The sequence below is a fragment of the Seriola lalandi genome, unplaced genomic scaffold (genome assembly GCF_002814215.2).
Source record: "Seriola lalandi dorsalis isolate HSWRI2012SDOR001 ecotype SW California unplaced genomic scaffold, Sedor1 jcf7180002054748, whole genome shotgun sequence".
Taxonomy (NCBI): domain Eukaryota; kingdom Metazoa; phylum Chordata; class Actinopteri; order Carangiformes; family Carangidae; genus Seriola; species Seriola lalandi.
In genome coordinates this window covers 706,897-721,444 of record NW_019525301.1, presented here as the reverse complement: position 1 = coordinate 721,444, position 14,548 = coordinate 706,897, and the positions used below count along the sequence as shown (strand labels likewise).

The window sequence follows — 14,548 nt, the reverse complement described above, 5'->3', positions numbered from 1 at the left end:
GGGGGGGGGGGGGGGGGGGGGGTAACAGTGGGGCATTCAGCAGCTAACATACCAGATGTATCTGTCAGGACTAGGTGGAGACCAAAACAAAGCTAAAAGTAGGGTTACTTTTGGACTATGGATGATGATTTCACCCATAGGTTTCTGACAAGCAGTTTTGAAGCTCAGAGTGAGCTGCACTACCATCGCCAACCTGGCAATGCCTGACTCCGTCTCACTCCCAGCTAATCCAAAAATGGGCAAGGAGGTGGTGTGTGTGTGGACCAGAGAGCAGCACACCCTCAATTATGCAGAGAAAACATGTTTTAGACACTTTTAAAAACGGCCATCAAAACAATCCTCTTCTGTGCGAAGCAATACGGTGTAGAAAACATATTTTTTCTCATGGACCCTTGCACAGCAACACATCGCTCTGCCACTCCGCTGGTGCCCCTGTCGTTTTTCTGAACCGGGATCGCACTGATCATAATCTACTGTAGGTAATGTATCGACTATATATGACTGCCTCACACAACCCCACATCAAAAAACCCAAACTATTCCTTTAAGTCTTAATAAATTGTGAGTTATAAAAAAATTCACCCCTGTACAGTTGTCATGAAGGAGGAAATAGAGACCAAAACAGTTTTTTGTAGCAGGCTGTAAACATGTTTATTTCTGCTGTAAAGCTGTGCATTTTAACATGGGAGTTTATGGGGATTGGCTCGCTGGAGCCAGACTCAGATGATCATTTGAAGAACTGCAGGTTTTGGTGCTTCCATGTTGGCTTAATTTTTCAGCCTGGAGATTGCCGCTTATATTGAATTTACCTTTGTCAGGTTATCCAAAACCATGACTCCAAATAAATGCTAATGTTGCTTCCTGTCTGCCGAATGTGTAAATAATCAATAGTTCGCCAACACATTTACCGTATTGAACTTTACAAAGCAACCATTTGTTAATATAGTATGTGATTTAAAAAGAAGGAAAAACAATACAGCACTATTTTCTTTGATTTTTTACATCTTCAATATTTTTTATGTTTTTTGTAAGATTTTAATTAGAATACACTACAAAATATACACCACACAAATCTTTAAGAGACCTAGTGATAAAAGTAGAATTACTGTCCCTTCTACTGCTCTAATTTCATATAAAGATATAGACGTATGATCCTGCTTTTCTATTGAGCCCCATGCAGCTGCCTTCTTATTTTCTTTCTCAGAGCTGAACTGTAGTACCTGGGGTTTTGCAGCACTTAGCTTCAAAACAACACGCATATCTCACGCTGGTGATATTCATCTAGGTCAGTAGTTTCACTGTTTGGAGTCAGTGCCCTCAATTATGAATAAAAATCTGAAACCAGATTTAAGAGGAAGAATTGATGTTTGACTGAGCAATCTCTCACCACTGTGGATTGACATTTCTGGTAATGCTTTTAAAGGTACTACAGTTTTCGGCCCTAATTTTACTTTGAAGAAGAGTTATTTTTTTAGCTTTATTTGGGTTGCATCAGTTTTTCTGACACTGATTGTCCTTGACTTGTTTCCCTTTGGGCAAGGAGAGGACTTCTTTGTCCTAGTGATAAAATAGAAGGCATAAATTCTCGGCAATTTATTTCACTAACACTGAAATTAGAACCTGAAAAAGCCCTGAGCACACTGAACAGAAAAAAAAAGACTTCAGGAAGTGGTCATGCTGTGACTTTCACCAGAGCCTGCAAACTATGCATGTGCCTACACCCTGCAAATGAACAGTATTTGTATAATTAGATGTGCCAAGCGAGAGGGTATTACATTCAGAGCTGCACACTTAATTTCCTCAGTTACTGCAACTATTAAGAAAAATTCATTCATTTGGTTTAATATCCATACAGAAAATTGGGCCACCCAATATTGAATTTGTCAGAAAAGATTACGTTAACCCTTTTTTTTGGGGGGGGGGCACAAATGGGCTTTTAGCGCTGAGCATATGAGTTCACTTAGATTTGGGTGTTTCAGCTTTCCTCCATATCCTACAGTGTTGAAATCATTTTTTTTTCATTAGCCACACCGCTTATCCTTTTAGGGTTGGAGCCAATCCCAGCTGACATTGAATGAGGGTGAGGGACACCCTGGACAGGTCGCCAGTCTATCACAGGGCTGAGATATTGAGACAAACAACCTTCATGCTCACATGCACACCTATGGGCATTTAGAGTCGCCAGTTAACTTAAACCTGCATCTGGGAGGAAGCTGGAGTACGAGAACATGCAAACTCCACACAGAAAGGCCAAGGACAGCAGCAGGTTAGAACCTAGAACCTTCTAACTTTGAAACAACAGTGCTAACCACTGCACCACTGTGCCACCCCTGTTGTGTTGAAATCACAACATTCAAAAAATCATCATATTTAAAAATTATTTATAATAATGATGAAATTTGACAATTTTAGTCATGATACTGCCTGGGTACATTTTATTTTCTGAATCCATTTCAATGTGGCCAAATATACACAATGTCATAGATTTCTAGCACAGCTGCAATGAAGTATAACATAGTACTAGTGTAGTAATACCAAACACAATATAGTGTGATATCGTTTCTTTGTGTCATAAACATACAACTGCCCAGTCCACATGGACTGACAGTACACCATACAGTATATCTTTGTAGTATTATATATATTGATAGCAAATAGAACTAGAGACCAGCACAAACAGTATTAGTAGACTGTAAATAAAGATGGACGTAGCCTCTGTGACGCCACCTATAGAGTGGTTTTGAAGCTCAGAGTGAGCTGCTCCACCATTGCCATCTTGGCAGTGTTTGACTCCACCTAAATGCTTCCTAATCCAAAAATCAGCAAAGAGGTGGGGCGTGTGTGGAGCTGAGACTTTGTGCATGCCGGTTTGTGGCAAGCATACACTCACCCACCTGTCACTCAAGGCGTCTACCCTCAATTATGCAGAACTTTGAGCTTTAATCAAATTTAAATGAGTACAGTTATCATGAAGGGGTAAATTAGATCAAAACCTTTTTTTTGTACCAGGCTGTAAACATGTTTATTTCTGCTGTAAAGTTGGGCATTTTAACATGGGAGTCTATGAGGATTGACTCACTGTTGGAGCCAGACACTAGTGGTCATTTGAAGAACTGCAGTTTTTAGCACTTCAGTGTTGGGTTAATTTTTCAGCATTGGAGGTTGGTGCTTGTTTGGACCACATCCATCTTCAAAGTTGATCTCAGTGAAAACCGTGCAAAGTTAACGGGTATTAAAAGGTGTAACACCCGTTAACTTTGCACAGTTGTGATGCTAACCACAAAAAACGAAACACCCGCTAAACCACCTCTTCTGTGGTAGTCCCCCCTACATTAGGCATCACCACACATTTTTCCTTAACAGACAGAATCATACCGTGAAAACAACACCAGCCACATGTTGTCGCAGCTGGTAAAAAAAAAAACAGCAGCTTAAATGTTGTCGTTTTATATTTCGTTTATATTTTTATCAGTGTCAGCAAATGTGACCTTTCTTGTGTGTCTGCCAGCGCCAAGCGCTTTGGTTTTTACTGAAGACATCAATCTTTCAAACCAGTTCCCAAATACATATAAAGAAAAAAAAAAAAGAAAAGAAAAAAAAAAAAGGCTGCAGGTTTTATCAAGCGTTACTGAAACAAGTCGAAATAGTGTAGTTGTTAGGTGAGCTAGTGGGCATTTACACCAGCAGGATGGTGGATGTGGGATCGATTCAAAATAAATGACAACGCCCACGCTCGTGGAAATAAAAGAAGATGTCACCCAGTGCAACAGTGTGGCTCACTGATACATTTTTGGACAACAATGGAGCTCAATGACTCAGAGAAATAAGACACTGTGTGTCATACTTGGCAGAACATACTTGTTTCATTTCATTCACCTCATTGTTGGTGTTGGTCTTTTAATGGAATTGATTGACAGTAAAAAAAAATATAGTATGTAGTATTTAGTATCACCAGCCTTATCTTTAAATTGGGATAAATCCTGAGCAGTCGCTGTGTCAGTGTTGGACTGTCATCAAAGGGTGAGTGCTTTAAGGGCTTTGCAGACTCATCAGTTTGCAGTGATGTTCAGCAATCACACATGAAAAAATCCATCAAAGAAAAAGACCTAGCAGACCAGAATGCAATGCAGACTGGCGTTCTGGAAAATGCAGGAAACCCAAGGCAAGGATGATGGAGAGTGGACACTGAACACTAAAACATAACTGTTTCTGTAATAGAGTGATATTAGTGATGTTTAACAGTGATATGAAGATGGATACGTTCTGTCTAGTTGATTAAAATACGACAGAACACAGAGCAGATGTGATGAAATTAGTAATTCCGGTGGTCATTGTGTTTCTGCTTTATCACCCTTGCGAGTTACAGTTGCTAGCTTTCTCCACTTTTTCAGATTTTGTTTTCACCACTCTGATGCTCCGCGTCCACCTTCACCTCGCCCACACGGTGACACAGCGAATAACATGAACGGGAACCCTGACAGTTCTTCAGTTGACAAATAGTCCAGCGTAGCACCAGAGCACACTCCGGGGCTCAGAGCTGTGCTTTATGAATACACCTGTCACTGTGTTTACTATGAATCTGCTGTAACACAGGATCAAGGGCACAGCAGTGATTGGAAAGGGGGAATAAAAAAGTGCTCTGGCTGGTGTCTGCTATCATGTAATGTGACTTCAGGCAGATGTATGACTCTACCTTTGTTCACGGGTTGGTGCGGGATAACAGGGACATAAATAGACCGAGGGTGTGATTATAAGATGTTACGTTTTTTTGGTATGAATTCAGTTGCAGCATAGAGCCTGATAATGTGTCTGGATGTGGAGACTGTTTCACGTTGGATCAATTTTTATCTTTTGGAGGGTTACTTGTCCTTTGATAGGGTGAGAAAATTCTGTGACCCTTGGGCTTATGCGATCATTTCAAAACCAGTAGGATAAACTAGAAAATGCCGGACTGTGGTTTGCAATAAAACTTTAGAAGGCTTTTTTATTTATCTGTTACATTACATACATTTTTTTACTTCCTTTAGTTTTGATTTGTGTAAAAACATCACATCCAAAATACAAAATTCGAATTGTTAATGTAATTATATCGTCTGATAAATGCATGTGACAATGTGTGTATAAACATTTGTGCACTTAGTACTTTATCTGTGTTAATGTTCCACTAATTCGAGTAGTAGCACTTTTGAAGCTGATACACACAGATACACGGACCCACACTCCCACACACAGACACACAGAGACACTCACACTGACACAGGGTGGTTTTAAGAATATTTATTGTGTTACATTTGGCTTTCAAGCCAAATGAACATCAATTTATTAAAAAGCAGCAGCAATAACCTACTGAACATAATGGTAGAGAGTACCCTGGTCAGCAGTTGAATTTCCATTATCAGCTCTAAAGCTCTGTGTGTGTGTGTGTGTGTGTGTGTGTGTGTGTGTGTGTGCGTTCGTGCATGCGTACGTGTGTGTGTGTGTGTGTGTGTGCACGAAACAGTATGTGGTCTGTGTGGTCACTGCTGTCTCTGTGGGTGTCTGGCCTCAAGGAAAGCCAGGTGAGCCGGTGCTGCAGTACAATCCCCAGTCTATTTGATGAGGAGACCTCATGTAAAATTGATGTGAACCTCAAGGTCATGGGGAGTTCATTCAGAGCATGCTCAGATCAGCCCGTGCCTGCAGCACACCGCAGAAAATAGGACTGTTCTCCCGGACTGTGTCCGACTCACTGTAAGCTGCTCTCAGCCTCGTGCGCTGCGTTTCAGTTACATGAAGAACTGCTCTGCCTGATTCACCTGTTTAATTATAATGGGGAAAAAAAAAAAACGGGTGTCTTAATCTGCTGGTTTTGAACCACCAGGTTATAGAACAGTACATACAGCTGGTGGTTGGTTATTATTATGTTTTCAAAACACTAACATCTTGTTTCTGAAATCACAATAAAGTTCACTAGATTAGATAGCATGTTGTAGTGCTGTCTGAATGCCTAGTAAGAATTATTATACAGTAAACTGTATAGTCGACTCAAATGATCCCAAAAACCGGTATAGTCATTAACAAAGATCGATTGGTGCCACTTCACAATGAGGTACATCTTGTAAATGGTTCACATTGTAACTAATGGCTTTATTAATGGTAATAAATCATTTGTTAGTTTTCTATAGATAAGATGTAAGTCATTAATAAGAACAGATTTTTGAGGTGCCAGGTTGTGGAACTTCCCTCTCAGCACCAACCTGGGGATGAGACGCGACGGATCCATTTTACCAACCTGCATGACAGCTAGGAGCTCACTCTCTCTCCCCTGTGTCTGCATGTGTGTGTGTGTGTGTGCTCTGTAAGTGCATGTGAAGGCATTGCTCCCCGCTGTTGTGTGTGTCCTCTGAGGCAAACTCGTCTGGCAGTGAAAAAAGGTGGAAAGAGTATTATTAACATTTACAACTGATTTACATTACTGTAAGAAACCTTTATGAATGGCTTTCTAACATATATAACTGCTTACGTAAGGGTTTATTAACCTTTATTAATGTATTTATAATAGATAATAATAGATAATTATATTTGATGACCCACTAACTTTTCATCAAGACCTCCCCTCTGATCATAACAATGATACGACCTGTAGGAGTGAACCAGCAGCAGGCGTATCATTGCCTTCATTGTTATGGTTATAATAATAAACACGCAGTTAAGGTTGTGGAACGGTCACGGATAAAAGAAACAGACATACAAACAGTGGTCTCCTGTGTGTGAAAGTCCTGCGTTTTGTCGACCCATAAAAGGTAAATTTTGAAACACACAATATAGTCCTCTACATAGAATTCACTATGTAGTGAGTGGTGGTGGGTGTAGGAGGTCGGGCACAAAGAACAGCTACAGCAGATGAGCGTGAGGCTGATATTCATCCTATTTGCCTGAATTAAGTCATTTAACTGTTTTATTTTCGCTGGTGGGAAAATTGTCCATTCAAAGTGTCAAATTTTAAAATATGCTCAAAATTCAAACAGTCCCCAGTCAGCAGTGAAAGCAGCGAGATTACAGCACAGCTGGGTTTACGAGATGCTGTGTGGCGTGTGCTGTGCTGATGTTTCTTCACGTTTTCTGAGTGTGAAGGTTCACATTTGTTTTTTCATACATGTCACTGTCAGAATCTGAGAAGTTGCAAGCGCAGGTTTGTTATTTTGTTCGCAACTGGTCAGTCACAGCTGCATTCCCCTTTTCAAAATTATCTTTTGAATAGTCCAGATGGCATCAGTGTTAACACCTTTCAAAGTGACAGCAGCCCATTTGCTCCCGTTGCCCTTTCTGAACCTTTAAAATCACATTCACCATCTCTAGATTCCCATGGAAAAAAAAAAAAGGCAAAGAGATAGGCGAATAAATTTTCCAACGTCTCCTAATATCAGAGGCTGTCTCTGGTGTTTCTGCAGCAGGAGTGGGTTGGTGGCTTCACTGATTGTGTTGACAGTGCAGAGACATCATTACACGCGGCCGGAGTGTGTGATCTGTCCAGGCTGCCCACCTTCCTCTCCCATTAAGTTCAATCATGCTGGGCAGCCGCAAGTCCAACTAGCTTCTCATCCGTTCCCATTTAACCTCCTCCCCTCCTGTACATACACAATAATCCTTCCTTTGGCACAAACAGAGGAGGCAAAAGGAAAAGGAGAATTCAAATGGAGAAATGCGGTGAAGACACCTCTGTAATATGTGTGTTTTATTTGAAATGGTCATTTTGTATATCGCAGTGTGTGTTTTCATATATGCTAAAAAACGAGCTGTGTCGTGACAAGTATAGAGCTTTTCTAAGTAATACCATTGTCTGAACACTGACAAAATCAGTCAGATTAAGTGACACAAGGACAGACTGTTAGATGAATAATGCAGGCTACGAAATGAAAGACAGCTTTGTCTTTTGTAGTCTGTCAGGCAGGAAACCAGGGAGAGCCCTGACTGGCTTTAGGACTGCATGAAGCATCATTCTAACTGCCTATTAGTTTGCCTGGGAGGGAGAAAAAAAAAATGATATTGATTTTTTTTCTCCTTATCATTGGAATTGTCATTTCACGGTGCTGTCGCTGAGGCAGCCTTAGACACGCGGCATCCCAATAAGCTTTTGTTTTTTAGATTGTATAAGGAAAAGTACATTTTCATCAGGTAATGTTCTGAGATAAAGTCCCGCTTCTTATAGGTACCCCTCATTTTGCATCTGCTTCAAATTCATCTCCGGCAGACTGACAGACTGTAGATTTCAGAGAATGAGATATGAAGTGTTTTCATTGTTCGGCCTGAACATTATTCAGTGTTTTGTCTCTGTTGGTAGCTGTGATTAATAGCTGTCACTTCCTGAACTCAGCTTGCATGACAGAGTATCTCGTGACCTTTCCTTGAGGGAAATGGTCTGTAGACGATGCAATATGAAGGTGTCAAAGCAATAATTCAGAAACACAGCCGCACAAACATAAACTAATTAGAAATCACTCAGAGAGAGCATATCTGCCAAAGCTGCACAAACCCTTTGGATTTGTAATGTTAATAACACAAAATGTTAAGACATTTTTAAACTGCACTGGAACTCAAATTCACATCAAATTACACGTACAGTGGAGGTACAGTCATGGGATTCATTTTTCATCCAAGGGTGTGCAGTGAGAAACAAGACTAACAGTCTACACCGGAGGTCACTAATAGGCGGACCTGTAACCTGTAAATGATTGAGAACTATTCAATTTTGACGAAGCGTTTCTGTTTTAACTGGCGCAGCCTTTACGTCACTGGTCATGTGACACTATTCAGCCAATCATTGTGACTGGAGTCAGTGAGGCGAGATTCACGAACCCAGAGAAGAAGTCGTAGAAATAAGTGTGGAAAGTGGGACAGGAAAGGAAAAGAAAGAGAGAAGGACGTGTTAAAGCTGATCATGAGATCGTTAATTGTAAATATGGATGAGACTGTTGGTTAACTGTTGCAGTTAAACATAAAGAGGAAAAATGAAAAAAACACTTTTTCATTTCATTTTATAAAATTAAGATCATTATTATACCTTTTCAAAAGCCCTCATTTATAGTTATTAGGCTTCTTATTACAGCTGTTATTTCCCTTGAAAGACCAAAAGAACATAACATTATTATTATATTAATATATAGAGAAGGTATTGTTATTATTTTATAATAATTGTTAGATTATACATTTACTGTGAATTTTAACTGAATATCCGTGGTCTTCACCTTTACAGTGGTGCTTTGAGCGAAGTGCTAACATGCTCATAGTGACAATGCTAACATTGTTTACTGTGTTAACCATCTTAGTTGTTAGCAGTGGTGGAAAGTGACAATACACATACTCAAGCACTGTAACCTGTACACTTCTGAGTTAGTTGTTTTTATACTTTTAATTTTATGATATTTTATACCTCTACTCCTCCACATTGATCAGATTTTATAAACCTATTATGAGCTTATGAAATATAATGCATTGTTAGACTGTAAATTAAAACACCCAACAGTATGTAAAATTAGAATATAAAAATTAGCTTTACTCTAGCCAGCTACAACATGCAAAATGCAGCTTAAATGTTATTGCATCCATAATTATGATCCGATAGCATAATATATAATTGCTTTTGTGCTTAACATACATTTGTTCAATAATAGTTGCATATTTTTCTTTTTACTTGTAACTGTTTTTAAATTGTGTTATATATACTTTTACTTTAGTAAAAGACCCTATTGTGTTTTCTGCTGCTCTGTGTTAGGATGAAACATAATTTCCTTTATTCTTATCTGCACAAAAACACTTGGTCCATGAAATTTGCACCATATTTAATTGAAATCTGTCAACATGTTTTTTTGAGATATCCTGCTAACATTTCCACCAAGTGTTAAGGACATCTGTTCATATGCTTTTCTTCAGATATCCTGCTAGCAGGCTTAAAAATGGACCAAAAACATAACCTCCTTAGTTGAAGTAATAAAACTGAGATGAAATAAAATCCTCTTGCAAATAGCAGAAAATCAATATTCACCACAGTATATCTGCAAGTTTTGCCTAAATTAATGGCAAACAAAATACTTCAATGAAGTCAAATTGATGAAAACTGGGAGCTATTGCTGCTCACAATGTTAAGAAATGTTTCTTTTCTTCACCAACTTGCTCTAAGGGACTATCCAAACATTCAGATTTCTATGTTAATAATACTGAACCTTACTCTTATTACTCACCCTTTATCTTCTCAGCGTGATGCTGGCGGACCGATCAAATTGATCTCTGTGAAAAACACTGCGAGCATGCATCTCCAGGGGACTACTACTGATTGTGTTTGCGTTTTTCCAGATGGTCACTAAACGGAACACTCATTGATCTGGGGAATGACTACCGGCGTCACATGTCTGGGGGCAGCCTGATCATTAGCAACCTGGACAAGGACCAAGACACCGGGGAGTACCAGTGCACGGCCTTCAACACATGGGGCTCCATCCTCAGCCGCAGAGCCAGCCTCCAATTTGCATGTAAGTGATCCTACAATTGCTAACACGTTTCTGGCACCACTCTGACACAGTTATGACATTCTGGCATCTCTTTGTATCTGTTGTATCTCGGCCTGACATGTGTGTAATATGCTTATGGCCCCGGCCTCTTTTTTTTTTCCATTTATTATTCCAATTTCTCATTTAAATTGCTGGGGAATAGATTTTCGAGAGGGGAAATGGTAATCGAATGAAATGTCAGATGCAACAAACACAGTGGGTGAGGCAGCTTCTGACTGCCTCACAACTCCATTGATTCTCATTAGTGGTTCAAACTCTGACAGCAACTATGCTCAGTCCGAATTGCCTCAATTTTGCTGAGTGATATGCCAGCCCCTGTGATCCAGACTTTGAAGCAAATGAACACAAATAATGCTTAAGAAGTGTTTGTATCTTTGTAATCACCAGCCACTTCTTTATGTATAATAAATGTAGCAGATTGTGAGCGGATCAGATGGTGACAGTGCTGTCTGCTGCTCTGCCAGTCCACTGCTTAAAAGACAAAATGCGGGTTGGAAAGTGATACTGTGTAGTGGGGGGTCCTCCCTTTCACACAGGCGATACAGAAGCACCTCCCCTCTCTTGATCAAGCCTGCTGACTATTGATCATGTCCCACGGATAGAGAGCCGCTCACTTCCTTTCAGGAGATGGGTTGCCATTATCCCAGTAGCTCTGTAATGAATCTCACTTTTGGGGACCGGGTGAAGAGCAGAGCTGCTTGACATTTATTGTCTTGCCTAAAGCACAGTGAGTGAGGTCTAGAAGATCAGCATGGCTGATACTCTGTTTGTCTGTGTAATGAGACCACTGCCCTAAGATAGAAATGCTGTGCCTTCTTTGCTGATTTGCTGCACCCACTATAAGTTAACACGTCCTGTACACCTGCTTGTTCATGTTATTATCCAATCAGCCAATCACGTGAGAGGGGTTTGTCTGCAGAGAGGGGCGTAAGTTTTCCACGTCACAGAGAACCACATGAGATGTCAAAATGAGATGTTGTCTGCAATATGGTAGATCATTTGAATGAATAATGGTAGCTGGACAAAAGAGGACATAAATTACTGCTTTAAGCCCGTTTCTCTATGATTTGATCAATAATTACCACTACTGCACATAAAATATTATAAGATGTATGTCAGTATGTATTACTGGGATAAGCTATCACTTGCCATCCATCCATATTCAACTTTTTACCCGTGTCTGGGTCGCAGGGGCAGCAGTCTATGGAGGGCTGCCCTGACGTCCCTCTCCCCCGCCACTATCTCCAGTTCTTTGCCAGTAGATGAGAGTGCCTTTCTGGTTGGACTGACAGTGAACCACTTGCTGCCGTGCACTGGTGATGACGTGTCGGAGCCTCCGTGTGAGACGCTTCGGTCATTAAATTTATGTTTTTAAAAGTTATTCAGCCGGCCTACACAGCGGCTAGCTGCGAGTTAGCATGGCTGCCATGCAGTAAAACAGTCATTTTTTTTGCAGATGTCTCTTTTATAACGGTGTTCTGTGACGAAAAGGCTTTTTTCGCCACCGCAGGGGATTTTCTGTTGCAGTACCATGAGTGGCCACTAGGGCAAAGCAAATTAGCTAGAGCCTTATCCAGCTCTCATAAAATATCAATGCAGTTTACGGACCGACAGTCGAGGCAGATGGCTTCCCACCCTGAGTCTGGTTCTGCCTCTTAAAAGGAAGTTTCTCCTCACTACTCTCGCCAAGTGCTTGCTCATGGTGGGAATTGTTGGGTCTCTGTAATCAATATTGTAAAGAGTACGGTCTACACCTGCTCTAATTAAAAAGTACCTTGAGATAACTTTTGTGGTGATTTGGCGCTATATTAAATAGTGCACTACACTGAATAGGTAGATGCCCAAACAGAACTAAAAGGAGAATCTGAAAGTTGGACTTGAAACATGACTAAATGACATGTGGCTTCAGACCTGACTAAATGTATGCTTATATTGCTACATGTCTGCTGTAAATAGGCGACTATTTGCAAATACCATATCACCATAGTGTTACCATAAGTGGCAGAAACCATGCCTTTGCAGTCATTGTTTCTGTCACTTATGGTAACACTGTAATCAGAAAAATGAAACCCAAGTTCTAACAAATTAGATTTTTTGTTTAAAGCTATCAACCATACATCGAGAGGTCTGTGTTGTGATCCCTCTGGAGCAGGTAAAAGTAGCTTTAATCTAGAAATCTGCTGGACACAAAATATAACAGGAAATGCCTCCACAGCGGCGCCACTGCCTAGACCAATCATCTTCGAACTGTAATGGTCACTCTGTGTAATCGTAGGGCCAGCCATTCTTATATGGCAGAGACTGATTCTGCTTACAATGGAATCACTGCAGCTACAGTGAGTTTGGCCTCTAGCTCTCAGAGTTACAGTGTGTGGTCAGTTCACTCCAGTGAAGCCCATTATTCTTCTGCACAGAGGCCAGAGAAAAGAGAGGTGTCTCCCCTCCAGCACAGAGCCCCGCTACGTCTCTAACCTTCTCTGTGCTTCTTTGCACGATCCGGGTGAAGGAGTCATCCTTTGCTCGTCCACTAAGTAATTAATAGTAGCTCTCTGATTCACCTCCCGCTGTTTCCGAAAGCGTTGCTGTTATAATTATCAACCGCTAGTTATGCCGGGCTTTTTCAATCAGCCGGGAATTTGAATCTCGCTCCGCAGAATCATAAATGTCTCTAGGAGATGGACTCTGTATTTACTAAGGCAGCATGGTGAGATCAGAAGGACATCGCCTCTGTCTGTATTTCAAGTCAGCCATCTTCTCCTGTGGCCTCCTCGGTGTCCTGCCGTGACTTGGCTCTGTTTGATTCCACTGCGGTCATCAGAGAGCTGCTCATTAATCTTACCAACACTCTGTCCCACTTCTCTCCATAATCTTCCTTCTCCTAATTTCCCTTATCGGTCACACTGACTTTCTTTTGTTTGTGTTTGGAAGGCTTACTCCAGGCTGTTAGCCAGAGGGTGCAGACAGAGTGCAGAGCGTACTGCGGCAGCTTCCCTCCATCAGTCATGAAGCCAAGGATGGTTTATCATCCCAGGTTTAGGTTTTTTTTCTTGCCAGCAACTGTTCATTCATTTGCAGGCGGATAGATTGTGCTGAGAGTATTGATGGGGAAGCTAATGCTTTTAAGTGCAAGATTACACCACATTTAATAATGATGTTACTTATTGCTGCTGGCACTGCAAACTGTCATTTGTCATGCACACTCCCCCGTGTTTGTTCAGTCCGTGCACAGCGTTTCCTTCCCCCCGCCCGTGCTCATTTTATCCCATTTTCAGCCTAATCTCTTCCTTGTCTTGAGCGTAGTGTTGCAGGGTAAACGTCACAGAGTCAGGTCCATCTATTTTATCAGCACCCCGGATGCCTTTGAAAGTGTTGGAGGCTATCCCGAGGTGTCCCAGGGCAATCAATGATGCCCTATTAAAGCCCCAGCGCTCAAAATGTAACATCAAAAACATGTCTCAGTGAATCAGTGTGGGGAATTTGGGAAAATGTATGTCCCCTATTTTCAGAGCTATCTTTTTCAAAGAAACCCTTGGCAATATAGAATATTTAAAAAAATACACTTTTAACTGTCTGCTACTTTTTTGAGCTGCAATTCTTACTTTCCGTTTTTTTTACTCATCAGATCTTGACAACTTCAAAACCCAAACGGTGAGGAGTGCTGTCAACGTCCGTGAGGGCCAAGGAGTGGTTCTGTTATGTGGACCACCCGCACATTCTGGAGGTAAGTTTGCTAGATGCCACTTTTGTGCCTCTGCCTCTCGTTTCTTATTTAGACATGACTCATAGGAATTACTCACTCCACATGGCAACCTTTGATAACGGATTACTCCCTTACTCCAAACTTAATCGGTTTTTACACCCATTTATGTGTACACATGCTCTTAATAATCCTTGCCTTATGTTGTTTATACAGAATGCGACACAGTCAATCCTCACTTGGGTGTTTTTTTCACTTATTCTGACAATATTTCTAATAAATGCAATGCGTATTTTGGTAAATGGGCT

At 40.8% G+C, this 14,548-nt stretch overlaps 1 protein-coding gene across 1 annotated transcript in view; it reads left to right on the top strand.

Annotated features, from left to right (window-relative positions):
* The window catches only part of cntn3b (contactin 3b), a 54,453-nt gene that overhangs the window by 11,135 nt on the left and 28,770 nt on the right, over positions 1-14,548 (top strand). The window contains exons 4-5 of the mRNA XM_023424804.2: positions 10,329-10,504; positions 14,166-14,264. Coding sequence (XP_023280572.1) covers positions 10,329-10,504; positions 14,166-14,264 — 275 coding nt within the window. The remainder of the gene's footprint in view (positions 1-10,328; positions 10,505-14,165; positions 14,265-14,548) is intronic.